The sequence below is a fragment of the Salvia hispanica genome, chromosome 3, assembly GCF_023119035.1.
Source record: "Salvia hispanica cultivar TCC Black 2014 chromosome 3, UniMelb_Shisp_WGS_1.0, whole genome shotgun sequence".
NCBI classification, from domain to species: Eukaryota; Viridiplantae; Streptophyta; class Magnoliopsida; order Lamiales; family Lamiaceae; genus Salvia; species Salvia hispanica.
The window spans coordinates 46,814,300-46,838,688 of record NC_062967.1 but is presented as its reverse complement, the minus strand read 5'-3'; the positions used below and the strand labels follow the sequence as shown (position 1 = coordinate 46,838,688).

General features: G+C 39.1%; 1 protein-coding gene across 1 annotated transcript in view; it reads left to right on the top strand.

Moving 5' to 3' along the window:
- The first annotated feature begins 21,265 nt into the window (after positions 1-21,265).
- Positions 21,266-24,389, top strand: part of LOC125210350 — a 6,863-nt gene continuing 3,739 nt past the window's right edge. Inside the window, exons 1-3 of the mRNA XM_048109911.1 lie at positions 21,266-21,419; positions 21,810-21,917; positions 23,715-24,223. Coding sequence (XP_047965868.1) covers positions 21,266-21,419; positions 21,810-21,917; positions 23,715-24,223 — 771 coding nt within the window. The remainder of the gene's footprint in view (positions 21,420-21,809; positions 21,918-23,714; positions 24,224-24,389) is intronic.

Genomic DNA, 24,389 nt, shown 5'->3' with positions numbered 1-24,389 from the left:
TGTTTATTCAAATTATAAAGCACTAAATATTCAGATGATACTCGAATACAATCGAATCAAAGCTACCATGAAGCATATTTCTTCAAAGATGACCCGGGATCATCGTGCGCTAAATAAATACCATCGCTCTTCACCACAAACACATTTATCAACATCCACCATCACCACCAGATCAGGGTTTACGACAGTAGATCCATTCCCATTCGAATCAGAAAGTGAGAAGGAGTGGAACTCGTCAGGAGGAGAGGACCCGTAGTCGTCTACAGAAACCGAGCACTCCGAAACTGAGGAGGAGGAAGACATAGATATGGCACACCTGGAGGATCCCAACCCGGAGAGAGGTTCACTCACCGCGCATCTGGACGGTGAACCCGCCCATGCAATAGTCTCGAACCAGCGCTAGAGGTCTATTGATATCAAAACAAATGTGCTGGGTGTTTTACCTACATTCTCTGGACGAAGGAATGAATGTCCTTACGAATTCCTAAACGAGTTTAGTAAGCTGTGCAGTATCCAAAAGCGACCCAACGAGGCTACCGAGGAGGACTACCGCCTGCGTGCGGTCCCATTTGCCCTTAAGGGGAGGCTAATACTTGGCTGCTGAGGCTTCCACCGGACTCAATCAACACATGGAAGGATTTCAAGCTGGAATTCCTAGATTATTTCTTCCCGTCCAACAAAACAAATGCCCTGAAGAAGGAGATTCAGGAATGCAAGCAGGATTACGATGAGTCCTTGAGTCAGTACAGATCTCGTTTTAAGGGGCTGCTCGACGCCTGTCCCAATCACAGGATGATGGAGGCTGAGACCTTTTACCTATTCTATGAAGGAGCTAATCCTGAGTCAAAGGATTTAATGAATTCCTCGAGCGGGGGGGAATTTTACAAAGAACAAGGCAAGTGAAGCACGTGAGATTTTGGGAAGGTTGATCGACGCAAAAAAGGCATACGACCACCCCCGTATCATAAGGAGAGGTTCAGCCAACGCAATCAAGGAACAAGAAGGAGAAAGAGTTGGGGACAGGATAGATCGGTTGGAGAAGGCACTTCTGAGTGCAATTGAGAAAAAGAATTCCCCGACCTCGCAGGAGAAAGAGAAACCGCCAGGTCCAGAGGAAAATCAACTCCAGCTCTATTACGGTCCACCGCCCGATGGAGAGTTCCAAGCCCAGGTAGATGCAGTGGGGAATTGGAATCAAAATAATCACAATACAAGCTGGAATTAGTAGAAGATCAAGGAGGCACCATGGAGAGACAACCCTTGTTTTAGGTGGGCAGACGGAAACCAACAACTCCAGCTACAGTACCCAGGTCCAGCAGAGGCCCAGCAAAACTGGCCTAACCGTGGTCAGGACGGACCCCAGCATAATTCAAACTGGTCAGGGAAAAACCAGGAAGGACCGAATAACTGGAGTTATCACAATCAAGGGGACCAGTCCAATTGGAACAACAGGAACCAGAGTAATCAAGGGAGTTCTTATGTGCCACCACATCATAGGAATGCCACTGGAAACAATCAGAATTTTCAGCATACACACCCGGGAAATCAAGGGTCAGGGAGCAAGTTCGGTAACAATCAAGGAGGTCAGGGTAATTATCGCCCAAATCAGGGGAGTGGACCAAGCCACAATCAGGGTCAAGTTCAAATCAATCGAACTACAAGCCTCCGAGGAATCTGGATGAGATGGTACATGACCAAGTCAGCTCTCAACAACACATGCAGAACAATATGCAGGCAAACAATGATGTGGTATACAAAATTCAAGATGCTCAACAAGAGCATAAGTCTGCTATGGATATGTTAGCCAAACAAATGTCACAATTGGCCACTTCGTTGAATGAGATGAGGGGACACGAGGAAAGGATACCAGCTTCAGTCAAACCACCTGATCGGGCAAATATTAGTCAGATAATTTTGAGGTCAGGACGGGGCTATGAAGGTCCGGTGATGAGAGTACACCTCTTTAGACGAGCAAGGAAGGCGGAACTCCTGTCCTAGAGGATACTGAGGTAAGGGATATCAGAGTAGAACACGGTCTTCAAAAAGGGGATCTGGAGAAACCACTACCTCGGATGGCTGATCCATTTTTCCTAGACCCAGAGCCTAGAGTGGAGATTGAGGAATGAAGCAAAGAAGTCGGAGAATCGTCAGTCCCAGGTCCAACAGGAACGTTGAAGCGCATGAAGCCATTCCCTCATCGGGGGGAAGCCAAAAAGAAGAAGGACGACACCGAAGACTTCATGGAGATTTTCGGCAAGCTGGAGATCAACCTGCCCTTCCTACAAGCTTTGAAGCTACCTACATTCAGTAAATTCATCAAGGAGTTCATAGCAGGGAAAACCAAGCCCGACAGGAAAATAGAATTGGAGAAAATGTGTCGGCTGTGATACAGAAGAGGAGGATACCATCAAAATGCACAGACCCAGGTATGTTCACTTTGCCCATTTCTCTGGGTGACATAAAAATTGAGCATGCTATGTGTGATCTAGGAGCCTCGATAATTGTGTTACCACTTTCGATATATAAGAAGTTGATAGGAGTGAGTCTGGTGGATACGAAAGTGGTAATTCAGTTAGCCGATAGAACATGCATTTCACCCGAAGGTGTGTTGGAGAATGTGATAGTAAAAGTGCATGATTTCCTATACCCAGCTGATTTTCATGTGATAAAGATGAGTGATAATGAATCTGCTGAGTCTAGCAGAGTGCTTCTAGGAAGGCCATTCTTACGCACCGCTAAGACTATTATTGATGTGTTTGATGGAACAATATGCCTGGACTATCATGGGGAAAAGTATACATTTAACATCGATGAAGCTATGAAAAAGCCATTGGATTTTGAGAATTTGCATTCTGTCGATATCATTAACCCCCTGGTCCAGGAATATCTTGAGACTGAATTAATGCAGGAACAGTTTAAAAATTCGGAGCTGAGTCAGTCTGTTGACATGGAGGTTGCAGGATGGTGTGAAACCCTATTAACTCAGAACCTGACAGACGAACAGATCAGTGAAGCGATCATGGCATTTTGCCAACAGCCACTGTCATTCGAGTCTACGGGGTCTGTTCAAGTTAAGGGTCCAGACAAGGGAACCAACTTGGGTGAAATGGCAACAGGAGGTCTAGAGAAAACCCCCCTGCCCCAGAAAGCTATCACACCAAAGAAAGAGTTGAAGAAACTACCCGAGACCCTTAAGTATGCCTACCTTGGGGAAGATGAAACATTGCCAGTGATCATCAACAACCACTTGACAGCGGAACAGGAGTATGATCTACTGGAAGTGATCCGGAGGAACAAGAAGGCCATAGGGTGGACGCTCTCCGACCTGGTGGGAATCAGCCCAGACCTTTGCATGCACCACATCCAACTGGAAGAGGGGGCAAAGGCGCGTAGAGACCCACATTGCAAGCTAAACCCGAACATGAGGGAAGAGGTTCTGAAGGAAGTTTTGAAGCTGCTATCATTGGGGATTATTTACTCCATTCCAGACAGCGAATGGGTCAGCCCAGTTCACATGGTACCAAAGAAGTCGGGAATACAAGTTGTAGAAAATGATAAGAATGAGTTGGTGCCTGCTAGATTGGTAACTGGATGGAGAATGTGCATCGATTACCGGAAGCTTAATGAAGCCACTAAAAAGGATCGTTTTCCTTTGCCCTTCATTGACCAGATGTTGGAGAGGTTGGCTGGAAAGCAATATTTTTGCTTCCTAGATGGATACAGTGGATACTTCCAGATATATGTGGATCCGGAAGATAAGGAGAAGACAACCTTTACCTGCCCGTTTGGATTATGCAATGCACCGAGTACATTCCAGCATTGTATGATGAGCATCTTCTCAGACTTGTTGGAAATGTGCATTGAAATTTTTATGGATGATTTCACGGTGTATGAGAATTCTTCGATGCATGCTTGGCTAATTTGGATCTGGTATTGAGAAGGTGTCAGGAGAAGAATTTAGTCCTAAACTTCGAGAAATGCCATTACATGGTACCAGAAGGAATAGTCCTCGGTCATGTAGTCTCTGAGAGAGGAATTCAAGTGGATAAAGCCAAGGTGGATGTAATCTCGAAACTGCCCTACCCCACAAATCAGAAGGAGGTTAGAGGGTTCCTGGGTCACTCAGGTTTTTGTAGGAGGTTCATCAGGGATTTTGCAAAAATTGCCCAACCGCTAACGCATCTCTTGCACAATGATGTGGAGTTTGATTTTGATGAAGGATGCAAGAAGGCGTTCCAGATGCTGAAGGATAGACTTGTCTCCGCCCCCATAATCCGCGCACCAGACTGGAATTACCCCTTCGAAGTAATGTGCGATGCGAGTGATTTTGCAGTGGGAGCGGTCCTAGGTCAGAGGATTGACGGGAAAAGCTATGTCATTTTTAATGCGTCGAAGACCCTCAACCAGGCTTAGAAGAACTATGATACCACAGAAAAGGAGATGTTGGCAGTGGTGTACTCATTCGAGAAATTTCGACCGTATCTATTAGGGTCGAAAGTAATAGTCTACACTGATCATGCTGCGATTAAGTATCTCCTGACCAAGAGGGAGTCTAAGCCAAGGTTGATTAGATGGGTGTTGTTGCTGCAAGAATTTGATTGGGAGGTAAAAGATAAGAAAGGGACGGAGAACAAAGTTGCAGATCATTTAAGCCGAATATTCCAAGGGGATACAGATGAAGCTATACTTGATGCCTTCCCCGAGGAACATCTTTATTATATATGGAAGTCTGCTAGATCTATTGACTGGGAAGCAGTGTTAACAGTAACAGGTCTAGGAACATCAGACAGGGGTAAGCGACCGATGAATGCAGAGCCATGGTTCGCTGATCTGGCTAATTACTTAGTCACTGGAGAACTGCCAGGTTCCCACGAAATTTCCCGGGCCCAGAAAATGAAGCTGAAGAGTGAAGCCAAGTACTACTTCTGGGATGATCCCTACCTCTGGAAGATGTGCTTAGACCAGGTTATCCGACGATGCATCCCGGAGTAGGAACAGAAAGATGTCTTGAACCACTGCCATGCCTTAGCCTGTGGGGGTCATTTTGGGCCTAGGAAAACTGTCAGGAAGGTTTTGGACAATGGATTTTATTGGCCGACTCTGAACAAGGACTCTTTTGAGTTTTGTCAAGTCTGTGAAAGATGTCAACTGACCGGGGGAATTTCTAGAAGAGATGAGATGCCACAAAATCCGATAATAGTTTGTGAAATTTTCGATATTTGGGGCATGGACTTTATGGGCCCTTTCCCATCTTCATATGGGAATACATACATATTGGTTGTGGTGGATTATGTATCCAAATGGATAGAAGCAAAGGCTACGCCCACTTGCGAGTCAAAGGAGATAGCTAAATTCCTGCGGACCAATATTTTCAATAGGTATGGGGTGCCCAGAGCCATCATCTCGAACCAGGGAACGCACTTTTGTAACCGCACAATAGAAGCTTTGATGAGAAAATATGGTGTACATCATCGGTTATCTACACCCTATCATCCCCAGTCGAATGGTCAAGCGGAAATCTCGAATAGAGAAATCAAAAACATATTGGAAAAGACGGTGAACACCACAGAGAAATCAAAAACATATAGGACTGCTTACAAAACACCAATCGGGATGTCACCGTATAGATCGGTGTTCGGGAAAATGTGTCATTTACCCGTGGAGGTGGAACATACAGCTTACTGGGCCGTTAAAGAGATGAACATGAAGACACATGCCTGTGAAGAGGAACGGAAACTGTAGCTACAGGAATTGGAGGAACTAAGACTGGAGGCATTCGACTCGGCCATGTGGTATAAAGAAAGAACCAAACTCTGGCATGATAAGAATCTCCGAGTCAAGGAACTTCGGGTAGGGCAGAAAGTACTCCTTTTTCAATCCCGGCCAAAGCTAATGCCTGGTAAGCTGAAATCCAAGTGGATAGGGTCATACACGATCATTGGCCTTCGAGCAAATGGAGCTGTAGAGATTCAAGGGAGCGCCCCAAACTCAGTTCCTTTCCTGGTAAATGGGCAAAGAGTGAAGGTATACAAAGATAATACAGATATGCATGTGGTGGAAGAGACGCCACTACATGCATCTGCTATTATATCTTAAGATGGTCAGGCAAGTGGATATCCTCAATGAATTCCTAGGTCAGGTAAAGTGGGGAACAAAAATTTATTTTTACACTGACCTAAGAAATCTTGAGGATACTCATTTGCTATGTAAATAGTTCAGTTGCTTTCGAATATAAGAAAACCCAAACAAATTAAAAAAAAAAAAAAGTTCTTCCCAAAAATATTTTTCGAAGCACCAAACTCTCTGGGGAAATTGTTTTGTCACTTATGATCTCCGACCCGAGAATTTGGTGTTTCATAATTGTTACTAGGGGGAGGAAGATTCTTGCAAATTGGAGGGATGACGGTTGCATTTGGAATTTCAAATTCCGCTTTTCGAGGAACGTACGGTTGCTTACCTCATATCGCAAGCATTCGCCTGCCACTATGAAATAAAATTCATAGATAGAAAGCAAGTAGCAAAACGGACAATCGACTTCGAAACGGCGAAGTTCGACAGAAACAAACATAAGTGCTGAAAAGTAAATGATTGTATCTTCGTCCTCCTTGAGGACGGTGTTGCACAAATTTTCCCGAAGATGAAACCACTATTCTACCCCAAGATTCCCATTTCCCAAGTCTGTGTGTGTGTGTGTGAGCTGAGAGCTATATCTTCTATCATGTGTGTTGCATGCTCCTTCTTATATAGGCGTGGAAGTGGGTCCAGCAGGGGCTCTTTTGTGTGAATAGTCTTCTTTGCCCTCAGCTTCGGACTCCCTTCGTCTAGCCATTTTCTTCCTTGATTCTGCTCACTTTTCACCTCCTTCCTTCGCTGGTCCACTGCCTTCAGTTCTTCCTGGACCTGGCGAATTCCTTCACACACCTGGCTTAAACAATGTGTTAGACCCAGTAAATGGTGATTTTTCATCACATAACCGATGCATGAAATTAGTCTTATCAACCTGCCACCTGAATTGAACGTTCCTTAACCCAGACGAGTTACTCCCGTTTCCAAACCGTGAGCCTTTGCTCATAAACTGCAAAGAAAAACAATAAAAGGGAATTAAAAGTATTTACACCAAATCTCTAAGCACGTAAACAAACTACGCCATCCATCCCCGGCAACGGCGTCATTTGAAGAGCTAGGAAATTCTCGTGCGAGTATGTCAATATATTCAAACTTCTCAGATCCAGAGAATCCACTAGATCACGGGGTCTAGGAACTCAGAGAACCCTCGAAATCACCTGTCGTTGGGCACACAATCACTTCCTGCTTTTCAAAACTCTCAACCCACTATGCTAAAAAGGAATAGTACAGGGAAGTAGGGATCGAATCCCACAGAGATGGATGCGTATGTAAACATGTAAGGACACCTGAAAACTGTTTTTGGCGGCTGCCACGCATTTTTGGGGTTGAGATTTAACTACTAGACTGGGGAAACAAAATGCTCTATCCTAACAGCTAGATCTAGGCAGGAATGACGGGACATGCATGACGAAAAACCAACGTACTCAAATTCTCCCAGAGCGGAAACAACTACTAGACCTGGTAAACAACTTCCTAAAATGCCTAGACAGAGGAAAAACAGAGCGTGAGGACCATTTCCCACAATAGCAGGGTACGAATAAAAAGCTACAGATTAACTAACTAAAGGCTTAACTAACAGCGACATCATCTTTTCAAAAACTTTGATCATGAAATGCAGAGGAACCATAGAGCAAAAACACAGAGCGAAACAGAGCAAACGAAATTAAACCGATTAATGCGATCAACTACTGAAACTAAAGCAGATCTACTATTACTAGACGAGGTAAACGAGAAAACAGAAATTAATCATCAAAACCATGCAGATGTGAACAGATCCAAACACTGGATGCTTCATCCACTCCGGATCCAAGCCATCCACAACATACCAAAGAAAATTCCATCTCCGATCACACAGATTTAACCAGATTCAACCGATCAACTACAATCTCCATACAATTCAACTCCAAACTCAGATCAATCACCAAAAAGCATCAAAAGTAAATGGAAAATACAGCGATAACATGAAACAAAACCATAGCAGTGAATTCCATAGCAAAAGAGTGCAATATCCAATGGAAATTTAACAAAATACGACCGAGCTTCGAACAGCGAAGACTCGGGAAGTTCGGAAATATAAACTAAAAGCAGGAAATAGATTGTATCTTCGCCTCCCGTGGAGACGGTGTTACACAACTACCGATGAATTTTCTGACTGTGAACCCCCCAAAATTGATTTCCCCAAATGTGTGTGTGTGTAGAGAGTGAGAAAGCTAAGCTAAGAGCTAAAGGATGATGGATGTTCCATGTAGGTCGCGTGCTCTTATTTATAAGGGATGGAGCTTCTAGACTCTTCCTTGTGTTTCCCATTCTGCCCTTGTCTAGAATTCTCCTCCGTCTAGTAAATTTCTTCCCTTTTCTACTTGCTTCCTCTGCCAGCTTCCTTCTCCAGGCGATTTCATCTTCTTCCTGGATCTAGCCTTTTCTCTACACACCTGGCTTACAAAACCTTGTCAGACCCGGGAAATTATAGAATATAACCCCATAACCATTGCATGAAATTAGTCTTATCATATATCTATAAACCTAGAACCCTATTTATATCAATAATTAAATGACTTTGCTTCTCTGTCTAACTATGTGACGCGTTCAATCCGATACATAGTGTATAAATCACTAATAAAACAAATTAAATTACTTCATAGTACTTGAAACAATAGAAGTAAATATACTGATAACATTAAATTAAAATTACAAATGTAAATTTTATTGTATGCATATTGTACTTCAACTAAATTTATAGGGATAAAATTAATTAATGATAAATAACCATGAAATCATCAACTTTGATCAAAATACGATCTTTCCAAAAAAGAATAAAATCAAAAAATCACCTAATTAAATCACAGAGATTCAATTTACATGAATAAAATTTCAATAACAAAATCTAATACTATATTAAATGATTTAGTACTCAATAAATAATGTGAAAACACTCGAAATGACAAAAATAATAACTACCAACATTTATTAAAAAGATTGAAAAGACTCAATCTTTACATTCATAGCAAAAACTGACAAATGTCATTTCATAATTAATCATAAACCAACAAATTAAACAAAATCTAATTTTCCAAGAATCTATTAGTTATATACTACTACTACTACCATATTGCTACCAAAATACTATTTTTTTCAACAAACCATGTCTTCTTACTCTAAACAACCAAAAAACTTCAAAGTACATCGTCCATGCTATGGTTGGATTGAAGCAAATGCAACATAAAATCTTGAAGACTTCATTACTCTAACACCTCAACCAAACAATTTGGAATAAAACTCAAATCAAAAATCACAAGGAAAAAATCAAATGAAGCCAGCATACGAAGATGAACATGAAGACTCTGAAGAAACAACACGATAAAAATTTAATTTTTTTAAGCACAAAATTTATTATTATATTACTCCATCTTTAACACAATCTGTTTAAATAAATTCGAAACTTTTGTTTACATATAAAACCATACACATTATTTTGAATATTGCAGACCAACCAAAATTTCATCTGAAACAGTGTTAATATTATGCAAGTGGAGACCAACTTTCCACAAAGTTTACAATCCTTCCAGACATACAAAAATGATGGTAACAATTGATTACTTTACAATCTATATAGGAGTATTACATATACAACAAATATTTTATTTAAATTTATGTTTATCATAAGTAGAAATTTACTCATTTAATTTAGAACAAAACAGAAATTAAATCATTTAAATTAGAATGAGTAAAAAGTCAATCATTTAATTTAGATATTTACAATAATAGGAGTAGGATAATTATTAAATGTAATTAACGTATTATTTTAAATAATTATATAACCTTTATATTTCATTTGTATATCACAGCCATTTCCACGACGCTTTGAAGATTCATACGGAAATATAATATCAGAAAAATGCATCTTAAAGATTTCTCCAAATTCGGAATGGAAAGTTCACTCGGAAAAACTAAAAAAACGCCACCATATCAAAACTTATCTATCAACTGGATGGGAGAAATTCTTGACTGACAACAACATTGAAATTCATACTTTATTGACATTAATATATGCGGCAAGGACACATTCATAGTTCATTTCTCTGATGACAATGGTATTAGGAAGAAGGTTAAAATCTTTGTATTTCCTTATCAAATTAATTACAAAAATTAACTATAATAATATACAATATGACTTGACTTTTTGCTGCATATTGTACATTGCCATCCAAGAAAACAACTAAAAAATTTGGTAGATCCAGCAATGCCACCACAACAGACAAAAAGAAGAATGTTGCTACATCCACAAAATCAAGAATGCGTCGAAAAACTTCTCATCCCAAATATCTTGCAGATTACGTATGAATAGTAGTGTAATATTCACTCTTTCAACTTGCATCAAATGATTGTAACTAAAATTATGGATTTATATCTAAGTAGTTGCACTGACTATTTTGTTAATTATATTAGTAATACAATATGATCTATTCAACGAAATATGAAAACAAAGAAACAAAATGAAAAAACTGAAAATAAAATATAATATAAACATTAAATATTAGTTTACAACAAATTCAATTAAAACTTATAAATACTATCCCTGCGACCAAACATTGAAAACTCAACATATCTAAACCGAATCCACAAAAATTATTGACAACTACTATTCATTGCAAATAAATCATTACTATGTAGCCATTTTTTTTTTTATAAAAACTCTGCAGCAGACAAACATACAGTACATAAATACTGACAAAATCCAAATATTAATTCATACCTCCTCGGTGCTAACTGCTAACATGGTACTCCAATATCAATAAAAATACAACTTCCCAAACACATGCAATATCTAATTTCAGAAATTCATCAGAAACAATAAATTGATAATAAAATAAGTAATGACAGCACATAAATTGATTGCATGTTTTGTTATTTTGGAAATTCATCAGAAACAATAAATCTACGAAACAAAATAAGTAATGACTCAAATTAAATAATGAAACTAAAATAAAATGATTGCATGTTTTGTTATTTTGGAAATAACTCAAAAATGTCTGAACACCACATAAATTGTTTGTTACTTGTAGGACAGCACAAAATTTTATGAAATTTTATTGTGTGTAAATAAAGGAAAATTTAAAGCTTTAATTAATGTGAGACACAACTTATTTAAAAAAAAAATATGACATCTTCTGCGGAACAAATTAAAAAGGAAAACTATGCCATCTATTATGAGACAAAAGAAATACTCCTACTCAACCTAGATACAACAAAGAGCATAAAATAAGATAAGTATAGCATCTTTTGTACATCAAAACCATGACAAAATATAAACTTAAATTTTCAAATAAAAAAAATACAAATTACTCCCTCTGTCCCACAAAGATAGTCCCACTTTGACCCGACACAGGTTTTAAGAAATGTAATGAAAAGTGAGTTGAAAAAGTTGGTGGGATGTGGATCCTACTTTTAAAGTATTAGTTTTATAATAAAATGTGAGTATGAATGAGTTGGTGGAATATGGGGTCCACTACCAAAATTGGTAAAAGTGAAATGAGACAAACTTTATGAGACGGAGGGAGTATATAATATACTCAGCCACATTCTTGAGTGGCACAGAATTTTAGGAGAAGTTGTTATGGGGAATAAAATAGAGAGAAAAAAAGGAAGTTCAATATTTTATTGAGAGAGAGAAGAGAGAGAGGTGATTATTTCCAAAATTAGAAAGTGATCATCTTGATTGGGATAAACAAACAAAGAAAAGTGGACATGTTCAATGGACAAAGAGAATACTAAATAGATATTTTGCACATAATTTCGAATATATACATGAATTTCTATTTAAAATTTACAAAATTATTTGACAAATTAGAAATAAACATATTAATTAATTAAATATAAATATCAATTCATTTCTTTCAAATTAAAACAAAAAAGCAATAATTATAGCAACAAACTAATTCAATATGTCAACATAACAACTATATACATATATAGTTAACTATAAAATCAATCTCCCCTGTATAAAAAAATATATACTACTATGTATATATCCTAAAAAAAATAATCTAAACATAAAGTATTGTGAACACAAATTAAGCTTTAGTTATTGCAAATGTATCTTACATAAACACAAATATGGGGTGCATTAGGCTCCTTTGCACCCTAAGTGTCCTATTTCCTTCTTAATCTCAGTTCTTGGATCCTTGAATTGGATGGTTGTGATCAATGCATTATTAGTCTATAATGTTGCATTATTAGCCGTTGTGCATTATTAGAATGAAAATGTGCATTATTAGTTTATAATGTTGCATTATTAGCCGCTGTGCATTATTAGAATGAAAATGTGCATTATTAAATGACACGTGGCATTAATCTAACCGTCAGATGACAAAATCGTGGGGCTAGGATTAAGAAGGAAAAATGACAAAAGATATGAAAAGTATTTGAATACATCCATATATATATATATATATATATATCACAAAAAAATAATCTTTAAAAAAATATAAGATATTTACCGATAATACATGAATCAATTTAAAAAATATAATTATACTCTAATACTACATTAAATAAAATTGGAAACAAAAAATCATAAACATCACGCTATCTCAATCACATCACTTGAAAAATAAGACTATTCTCATTCCCTTCCCTTCCAATCGTTACAAAAACGGTCGTATTTCCATTCACTTTTAAACTTTTCTTTTACAGAAAACAACTACGATCACAACAACCAAATTCATTAAAACAACTATAAAGAAAGGTAATCTTGACTATACTTTAACTACATATTTTATTAACAAAAATAAACATAATTTTTATGTATTAAATAAGATAATTCTTTTAACAAAATAAATGTACATTTTTTTGAAGTTTAAGTCAAAAAATGATAATATAAAAATTATCCAAATAAATAATTACGTAAAACAATATCCAAAACTTAAAAACCACTATACACTACATTCTATAATTTTAAAGTTATTCTAAGTACTAAAGATAAAAAATAATACCATAATAAAAAATAAAAAGTCAAAGAAAACAACATCTACAAATAGCTACGTATTACTAATACACACTTACTAATCATTCTTAAATAAAAAATAACATTGAAAGTGAATTCTATTAATATACACATACTTGCTAATATATATGTAAAATATTAAATTTAAATAAACCACTGATAATAATACATCAACTGCCAATATTACATATTACACCAGCAGAACTAACTACACACTTGCTCATCTTTCTTGACTCTGAATACAAACAAAGTCGACAACAAAATAAAACTAAAAAGATGAGCAAACCCACAAACCAACTACTATTAATAATAATTACATAAACGACAAAAGACATCATAATGAGTCCCTGACATAATCAACAAAATCATCAAAACACAAACAGTTTCAATCTTTCGGTTCAATCTTAACAGTACTTAACAGAACCATCAAAGTCGTCAGCGAACTTCCTCTTCAAACCATGTGTAACATCATCACCTTCATTTTTCAGAACACCACTCTTCTTGCGCTCAACTGATGGAAAAACATCAACTTCAGCATCTACGTCGATAACAAAATCATCCTTCAGCAGCAGTTCAGGGACTTTACAAATACCATCAACACTAACAACATCATCAACCAACTATAGATCCACAAAATTTTTCACATCACTCGAACCAGAAGAGAACAACAGCTTATCACCACACACCTAATAATATGCAACATTAATTAAAGATAATGAAATATAAAAATAATCATTAATTACTATAAAGAATAAATAACAACTAATGAAAAATACCTGGAGAGAATCATTATCCTGTCCCAAGTTTACAATTAGAGAAAGCGTATCACATTCTTCCAAGAAGTGATCATCTAACGACTGTGAAGGATTGCCTTTGTCCAAATTAGAAAGAATATTGGCAGGATATTTGCGAATCACAGCATGATCAGAAACAACTTTTTTGACATTGTAGGGTTTCAACCTCAGGAAATCCTCCTCTTTCCTAACACTTATCTTAAAGAGGTACACTTTGCCAGTAATAAAATTTTCAATTTCCCTCGGCACACAATTCAAAGAAACAACCTGATATAAATAAAAAAAAAAGCTTTTAAAACTGATTAAACTAAAATAAAAAAATTCTGTACTAATCAACATACCTCTCAAGCATTAACTTCAGCGGCATTCTTGTTCATAATGTGAACACTCTCTGTCCCAAAGAACTAATTGAGCAATACTTGTCCCATCAAAGAAACAACCTGATATAAATAAAAAAAAAAAAAAACTTTCAAAACTAATTAAACTAAAATAAAAAAATTATGTACGAAAAAAATAATTTTTCTCAACATACCTCTCGGCATTAACTTCAACAACATTCTTGTTCATAATGTGAACACACTCTCTTTCCCAAAGAACTAATTGAGCAGTACTTGTCCCATCAAAGTCTTCGAATTTTAACATATATCTATAATAAAATTATAAATTAATAATAATAAAAAATTAAAATATGAAAAAATACACCAAGATGTAAAAATTAAAACAATATATTAAATTTTACCTCATAAAGCCAGAACCATTGAATAATCCACAACCAGAGCACAAAAAATGGTTACCATCCTTAACAACTTTTTTACCACATTTCTTGCAAGATATATAATACCAGTCACCGTAACAACTCACAACCTCCACTCTTGCACAAATCCAGTAATTTCCATCATGTTCATTCAATAACTACATAATATTTTAATGAACACAAATTAAACATAACAAAAGGTGCACAAATATTTAAAATGTTACATACTTCTTGGCAAAATAAACTCTCGATGGACTTCAAATTTCCTTCAATATCATCAACCACATAAGGCTTGACAGACTTTAATAAGCACAAGGGTAAATCAACACAAAAAGATTCATCATCCTTTACTCTATAAAATAATCAAAATCTGTTAATCATTCAATAAAAATAATTTATAAAATAGAAAAAACAATTTCACAAAAGAACACCTTTCTCTAAGTCGATTGATCTCATCAATATCCTTATTCAAAGACACTTTCGATGCATTATAAATGGTCCCGCAACTAATTTGACTTAAAAGAACAATAAAAATTATAACATTCATAACGCAAACATATAATAAACTAATAATCATAAAAAAAATACCATTGCAAATAGTAGCCTTACAAAATTGTACAAAACAATTGGTACAATTTTGATGTCAAACTTACGTTGACTCAAGAAGGAATCAACATACTGCCCTCATAAAGTGCAATGTATAGATACATGGCTGCAAAAAAAATATAAATTTCATAAAATTTGTATATACTTAATAATGAGCAACAAAACAATAATTTATATAATAAATTTAAAAAATAAAATTTTACTGCTCATCCTTTAGAATCAATTCCAGTAATTTAGAAGACCTTTCATCAACCACCCTCACACAATCTCGAACTACTCCTATCACATCTACAATTTAAAATTAAAATAATATATATAATAAATTCAAATTTCATGGCTGCAAATATAAAGTGCAATGTATATACTGCCCTCATGGCTGCAAATATAAATTTAAAATAATATATACTGCCCTCATAAAGTGCAGTGTATAGATACATGGCCGCAAAAAAAATATAAATCTCATAAAATTTGTATATACTTAATAATGAGCAACAAAACAATAATTTATATAATAAATTTAAAAAATAAAATTTTACTGCTCATCCTTCAGAACCAATTCCAGTAATTTAGAGGACCTATCATCAACCACCCTCACACAATCTCGAACTACTCCTATCATATATATATATATATATATATATATAGAGAGAGAGAGAGAGAGTTGTAATCAATGTCGAACCCTTTCTTAGAGACCGAACTAGAGAACAAATCTGGGCCATAAGATCTAGTTTTTTTATGAGATATGATGTTGTGTAAATTTTTTTCGCTCTTCATTACAAGCCAATTTTACTTCATTGTATAGGTTTATTATTTCATTCTGTACGTAATACATTGAAACTACAATATGTTTTTACTTGCTTCAAGTAGGTTTTGAAATGATTCAAGTTCGGTCTTTAAGAGTGGGTTTGTGGATAATGGGACTCATATATATATATATATATATATATATATATATATATATAGGTGTGTGATCAAATACTAACTAAGTTACGGTAATAACTAAAAACTAATATCAATTTTGTATGTTAGAAACTTCAACACAAAGACATAAATTCATCAATCTTCTTGTGTTGATAAACTTATGTCTTTGTCTTGACATTTTAAATTTACATGTTTTATTGATATAATTATGTCTTTGTGTTGATAATTTTAATACACAATATTGAAAGTTATTATGTGACGCCCCGGAATTTCGTTCCCTTCTTTCGAGATAAATCGGATTTAGTAGCTTATTTAATTTCGTTTAGAAGATGCGTAATCGTGCATCCCTCGTTGTATTTTCGAATTTGGAGTAATGTAAGTATTTTCGTTGGGAGAAATAAAGTGCAAGGAAATTATGTGTTCAAGGATAAAAGTAAAGCTATGCTTTTATTTGATAAATAATTGAGGAACAAATTACACAATAATGTTGGAGATATATCTAGCACATGTTACATATGTGAGAGTGTCAACACACACATCTATTCTACACTATCTATCCTACTTCTTTAATTCTCAAGTTTGGAAGCAAACTAAATTGGGGATAGAACCAAATGAGCTCAAGAGGAGCATCTTCTTTCTTTCCCTCCCATTCTTATTCTCGATTTTGCTCCCCTCCACAAGCTCCAAGAATGCCTCCATGTACCTACAAAGTTTACACCAAATTGGGGGTTAGAAAGTTACACACAAGTAAAGAGGGAGGGAAGCACAAGCTAAATAAGAGATGGAACAAGTAGGTGAATAGTGCAGCTAGAAGAGCTACAAGATAGAGCATGAGGTAAGCCAATTTTTGTCACCACTTCATCTAACATCAAAAGAGATTCAAGACAAAGAAGACATAGGAGAAAGAGCTCCTACACAAGCCCAAAGTAGAAGATGAGTCAAACTCTCATTTCCCCGTCGATCAAGGCCGAGAAATCAGCCAAGAAGATCAGCCACAATCACCAAAACGGCAAGAATCTCACAATCATCAAGCTCGAAAGAGAAAGAGCTAGCAACCCCAAAATAGGAGCCTTTGCCTCCAAGTCTCAAGCACAAAAAGCCAAGAATATAGCACTATATAAACAACCTCAATCTCCTTCTCATCCCCTCATTCTCAACACTATAATTTCACCAAATATTCAAGAGAATAGCAAGGAAGGGAGGAGGAGCAAGGAGGAGAGTTTGAGGCAGGACATCAGTCCCTTCCAAGAGGAATCATCAAAGTGAGGGAACAACCTCAAACACCCAATAACCTTGCATCATATAGAGCTAACATAGTAGGTGACCAAGAACTTAGAATCATAGCAGCTCTAAATGAAACTTAGAAACAGAACTCATAACAGTAAGAGTTATTCCAGTAGCTACATTCTTTCTCAAATCCCCCTCAAATGCAAATAGACTCCCCATATCAAGTGATGAATCAACAATAACAGTCTGCCCAAGATCAAAGCTTTAGTAATTCTAAACTAAAAAGGGGCTAAGGGATTGGGGACTTAGCTTTGGAGTGAGGAGTACTCGGCAGAGCTGCCCGGCGATGGTCGAGCGGCGACGGAAACTCCGGAGAACCGAGAGGAGCGGCGGCTCTGCTCGTTGAGCAGCCGGGACGAGGTCGGCATCGCTGGACGCCGAAAGGGAAGAGGGCGGCGTGCGTGGCGGACTTCGGCAGCCGCGATGACGTGCCTGCCGTTGCGAGTGGGAGGCGACGGAGGCGTGAGCGACGGACGGCGTTGGTCGGAGGGATGAGACGACGGCGAAGCCGACCTGGCAGGGGCGAGAAATCGCTGATGCTGGCGGTGAGTCGATGAACTCCGAGGCGATGCCTCAGCTCAATAGCGAATCCACTCCGCTGTGACTCCACCGCCAAGGAGAAGAGATCAGTGCGGTGACCGAGAGTCGAGATGAAGGAGACGAATCCAGCAACCGCCGGCGAGCCAATTTAACGGCGGATAGTCGTGAGGAAGAAGAAGAAGCCGCTGCGTCTCTACTCTTCAATTTAGGGATTTAATTTTGAGAAATGTAGGAGAGAGAAAGAGAGAGAGAGAGAGTTTGACCGATAGGAGTATATATGGGCCACTTTAGTTTTACTTGTTGGACCTTTGAATAATAAGAGGATTGGGCCCTAATAATTAAATCAAGCAATTGGGCCATCCTAAGCTAGTAGGGAGTGTTGGGCTCTAGCATTTAATTAGTAAATTGGGCCAAGGATTTAATTATGAGAAGTTGGAATTAAATTAAGGATATTGAGATAGAGCTCGAAGGTCGAGGAATAAATTTCCAAATAATTTATTTAGATTCTGGGAGAATAAAGTAGTAAAGTGGGAGACGCGAAAGCCGACCGGCGTCGCCCCGCGACGCCATGGGCGGCCTTAAGAAAAATCCGAAGAAAAGAATTTTAGAAGAGACTTTCCAAGAATTCCTATTCTTGTAAATATGGGCCGAATATTTGTTTAGAGAAAATATAATTTCTCCAAGTTAATAAAGAGAATAAATAAACTCTGCAGAGTAGTGAAGCCGAGGTAGGATTAAGAAAAATCCTATAAGCCGAGACTGAGATATAGGTGCTATCCAATAGGATGCATGCATTCTTTCTAAAGAGAAATAATTCAAGTATTAATTAGCGTGCTACGCTATTTATTTTCAAGGGATAAATTGCTCGAGGGCAAGTGAGGCCAAAGCGAGTAATTGAGTTGAGACATAAGCATATCAGGTGGGCTTTCTTTTAATATCCAGCACTATAGTGTGGATATAAAGCAAATACTTGTGAAATTATGAAAAATCATCTTTTCTCAAAATGAAGCAGTGATTATTTTAAAGTTGTTGTCATGCCATAAAATGTTTGTTTTGAGGCCTATCTGTTGGGGTTGTAGCCCGCGGGTTTTGGCGATGCCAGCCCAAGTTTAACGAATTCGGTTCCCAATAGGACCGCAAATCCTGTTCGGAATAACGTGCACGAGAGCCGTGAGCCATCAGCGGTTGGCCGGCGATGTGTCCGCTGAAGGTGGCCACCTTCACGGTACACAATTCTCAGATAAGGTGAGGATCCAAAAGAACTTAGACTGCAGTCGGACTTTTAAGATCACAGAGAATTTAGTATGCTCGGGCCTTTTAAGAAAAACCCCCGTGCGATACTATAGATGGATGACAACTATATATTGTATGTTTTGTTTTCGGCATGTGTCCACTGAGTACTCCTGTACTCAGCCATGCATGTATTTATAAATGTGCAGGTTGAACGTCAAGAGAATGGAGAAATGATCGGAGTCGATGCTACTAAATAATCCAGTGGATCTTTTCACGATTCGTGTCTTCATACACGAAGTCGTCTAGTATGGACTTATTCCGCTGCTCTTTAGTGAAGTGAGACATCTTAGAATCTCACCTTCGAACTCTGAATTATTGATGTAATGTTTATTCTAGTTCTAAGACCATGTAATGGTACATTTGACTTCTATTCTATGATATGATCGACTTGGCCTTCGGGCATATTCACAAGTTCTTTCCCCTTTTCTTTCCCCGTTTCTTTAATCCCTCCCATTAGTCGCGATTTACCCGCTTTCGCTATCCTTAGCAAAGTGCGGTCGTGACAGAGTGGTATCAGAGCCTCAGTTTCTTTCCTGCTCTGAGATCCAAACTTTCTTCAGTCAAGATCTAGACTTGTTCACTAGATCATTCCAAGTAATCGACTCGATCATCTCCATGACGTTCAACCAAGTTGGAAGTAAAGAAGTGAAATTTTGAGATAACCGATGCAAGTGTGACAAAAGATATATCCCAGTCGAGAATGAAAGAACCTAGGGTGAAAAAGAGTTTCCTAGAAGAATGTAGCTCAAAATGAGACTACAAAGGATGAACTATAAATCCTATAATTGCTTTCCTAAGCAACAATTTTGAGACGATGCTAGACAGAGTTAAGCACGAAAGCGTGATCCGCGGTGACATGACTTTTTGCGCGAGAAGAACCGACGCCCAGTGCACGAGAGCACAAGAGGGGCAAATGTTGAAAAGGAAAATGAGGAACGATGCTATAAGGGAATAGCACAAGATAGATCCTCACTGTGGCTATGCCACTCGATTAGATCCGAAAGAGAATATCGATTCCATCACGTTTCCCGAGACCCTTTAGAAACGTTAGAATTGAGGTGTGAACTTAGTTTGTTGACTTTAGATCACACAGTATAGTGGCTCTAGTTGAGGATTCCTTTGACTTAGACTCTCATGCATCGCTTTTACACTACGTTTTCCTTTGAGTACCTCCTTCTGACCTGTGACGTACCCTTTGTGTAGATGGAGGGACGTGATCCCACTAGACCCCCGTTGAGTATTTATGAGAGTTGCGCAGAGTATGCACTCCGCGAGTTCAGAGCTTATCGACCGTACGTAGGGGAGAGCATAGTACCGATCGTGAGCAGGTTTTACCAGCTGTGGGAGAGGACCCACCAGTACGGCGGCGCTACTGAGCTCGATGGCATCCACCAGCTGATCTCCGTACTCCCCGAGGAGTGGGGGCATGGGCCGAGTGGCTGTCCAGCAGCTATATCTATAGGAGGATCGACACCCAGGAGGAGGTGGGGGATTTTCGTGGCTTCGTGTCTTTCGTTTTCCTACATTCCGTACACTACCCAGAGGTTCCGCCACCCCCACTTCAGCGGCGCTCGTCAATCCATCCCGAGGATGGCACACGGGGAGTTCATGACCACGAGGCAGGGTCGTCCCGACAGCCTGTTACAGATCTACCCCCAGGTACCAGCCGAGAGCCAGAGATGCGTCGGCTAGATGGCGCAGGGTACGACCCCGAGGGGCGGGGCAAGGCCCCGATGGTTGCTATGGATGAGGAGGAGGACCTAGGGGAGCCATGGATGGACCGTGCGGTGGTAGCACAGGAGAGAGCCCCCGAGAGGGAGGGGCAGATGCTAGAGGTGCACGTGCCACTACGGGCCCACGTCTGGGATGAAGGACTTTCCCGTCGCCATGCGCCATTGGCCAGAGGAGAGGATAGCTTGGTTGCGGACCATCCGAGATGAGATGGATCTAGAGGATGCTCTGTTCCCAGTCGATGAGGTGCCCCAGCCCGCACACGAGGATCTACCAGGAGCAGTAGCAGATGATCCCATCTTGGTCGAGGACAGTGATGATGACTTTGAGGGGAGCTCGGGAGTGAGCTCCAAGGGATCAGACGGTGAGCAGTAGAGAGGTTGTACCATCAGAAACGTCCTAGTATGATGGCGTTCTGATGTAGTTGTTCTTTTCTTTCTAGGACTTTCAGTAGATCACGTTTTGTTAGCACATAAGACCCGGGATGTTAGGAGGGCAGTGGCTAAGTACTTTAGTGATGTTCCGCAGTATCGGGGCTTCACAATACGTACTTGGGTGTACGTTCTAGGATTCATCTTTTGTAAAAAGTCCTTTCGAGGCAGACTCTTTTATCCCTTTGACGATGTACTGATCTGATGGTTTTTATGGAAAATTCGTTATCTTGGAAAAGTTGTGTTCGCTTCTATGATTCAGTTGTTATGTTTTGCCCTCAAAATTTTGATAGTACTTAACGAGTAATTGCACGAACTATTAGGATGCCTCCAAGGAGAGCTGATGGGCCACGAGGCCGAGGACGTGGGAGAGGCCGAGGTCGAGGCCGAAGGGAACTCCCTATCTTGGAGGAGGAAGTACAAGGAGATTGGTATGAAGTAACACCACCCCCATCACCTGTTCCACCGCCTTCACCACCCCCACCACCACCCCAGCCACAGGACCGTAGGGTCGAGGAGATGTTAACGAGACAGAATCCAACAGTGTTCAATGGGTTAAGAGACCTGATAAGGCTAATTTCATGCATCGGTAATGTGCGAAAAATGTTATAATTTGCTGGGTCTAACACGTTTCCTAAGCCAGGTGTGTGAAGAAAATCGCTAGATCAAGGAAGTACTGAAGGAGATGGTCTAGCGAAGGAAAGGAACGAAGTGAGCAGGATTTACAAGGAAAATTGGCGTGACAGAGGAGTCTACAGCTGAGGGCAACAAAGTCTTATCTATACCTCGCTGGGCCCACTCAAACGCCTATATATATAGAAGAGCATGCAACGCAAGAGGCGATAGTTTTTTTTTTCACTCTTCTTAGCTCACACACTTTGCACACACTTGGGAATGGATCTGGGGTAGTCGTGATCGGAAGGGTACTTTCTAGAAAATCTCGTGTTTGGCAACACCGTCCGAGTGAGGGCGAAGATACAATTACCTTTAATTTCAGTTGTTTTGCTTGTTTTCACCGTCGAACTTCACTTTTGGGAGTCGACCTTGATGTTGATGATGTTTAATTGTTTTATCGTTCGTGGATCTGCGTTTAGCGGTTAAATTTCAAGTCATTTTGCATAGATCTCTCTGCTGTTAGCTTATTTCTTCAATTGTTATGTCGATCTCTGTTTATTTTGATGTTGAGGTGTTTGATGTGGAATTTGGTGACAGATCTGTGGTTGTTTGAGTATTCGGAGTTCTTATTTTTTTAAAATCTGACGTGATGGAGAGTTTCTGCTGTTTGGAGTTCATGTCAGACGCTTGGATCCGGAGTGGATTTAGCGTCTGAGGTTGGATTCGACGTGTGGAAAGATAGTAGTTCGATAGATCTTGTTTTTTTTCTTCTTGGTTTCTATTTTACTGAGAGTTTCTGTTGTTTGGAGTTCATGTCGGACGCTTGGATCCGGAGTGGATTTAGCGTCTGAGGTTGGATTCGACGTGTGGAAAGAGATAGTAGTTCGATAGATCTTGTTTTTTTTCTTCTTGGTTTCTATTTTACTTCGTCTAGGGTATGCAGATCTGTTAAGTTCTTCGTTTATTATGCATAAATTTGATTTCAAGTCAGTAGCTCTGTTTTTATTTTGCTCATGCTGCTTTTCTTAAGAAGTTTTACGCAATTTTGGTTGTAGAAGACGATTTCACTGTCAGTCGGTACAAGAGTTAGTTATTCTGCCAACTTTTCAGTCGTACCTTGCTTTTTCAGACATGGTCCCCACAGTAGGTTTATTTCCTAGGTCTAGCTGTTAGTGTAAGAATTTTTTAAAAGTTCCCAAGTCAAGTTAATTTTGATTTTCCTCAACCCAAGAAAATGCGTGGCAACAGCCAACACCAAAAACACTCCCAAATCCTTGAACATGAGTATTACGCATCCTTCTCTGTGGGATCGATCCCTACTTCCCTATACTAGGTTTAGTAAAGTGGTTGAGGGTTTTTGAAAGAAAAAGTGCTCTGTGTGTCCGACGACCGGGATTCCTCGCGACCCACGAGTTCCTAGACCGAGTGATCTGGTGGACTTGCTGGATCTAGGGAACCTGCTATCTCCTATTTGAACACGCGTAGACCAGAGAACCTTTCAAGTGGCGCCGTTGTCGGGGATGGATGGCGTTTGTTGTTATTTCATTTAAGGATTTGGTGTAAATATTTTAATTTCTGTTATTTCCTTTTCCCTTGATAGTTTATGAGAGCAGGCTTCCAATCTGGAAGTTGGGCAAGCTCATCTGGATCAGGGAGTGGCCAGTACGAGTGGCGAGTCAAGGAATCTACATCTACCATCACCACTAGATCAGGATTGAGAATGGAGGATCCATTCCCGTTCGAGTCAGAGAGTGAAAAGGAGTGGAATTCGTCAACCGAGGAGAACCCAGGATTGTCAGCAGAACCAGAGCATTCCGAGACCGAGGAGGAGGAAGACCCGAATATGGCCCATCTAGTAGATCCCGATCCGGAGATAGGGTCGCTCACCACTCATCTTGACGGTGAACCCGCTCACGCTATAGTCTCGAACCCACGCCGGAGGTCAATCGACATCAAAACAAATGTGCTCGGAGTTCTGCCCACGTTCTCTGGACGGAGGAACGAATGCCCTTATGTGTTTTTAAATGAATTCAGCAAATTGTGTAGCATTCAGAAGCGACCTAATGAGGCGACGGAGGAGGACTACCGTCTGCGTGCAATACCGTTTGCCCTCAAAGGGGAGGCGAACACTTGGCTACTAAGGCTTCCGCCGAACTCGATCAATACGTGGAAGGATTTCAAACTAGAATTTCTGGACTATTTTTTCCCATCCAACAAGACGAACGCTCTGAAAAAAGAGATCCAGGAGTGCAAGCAGGAGTATGATGAGTCCCTTAGTTCTTACTGGT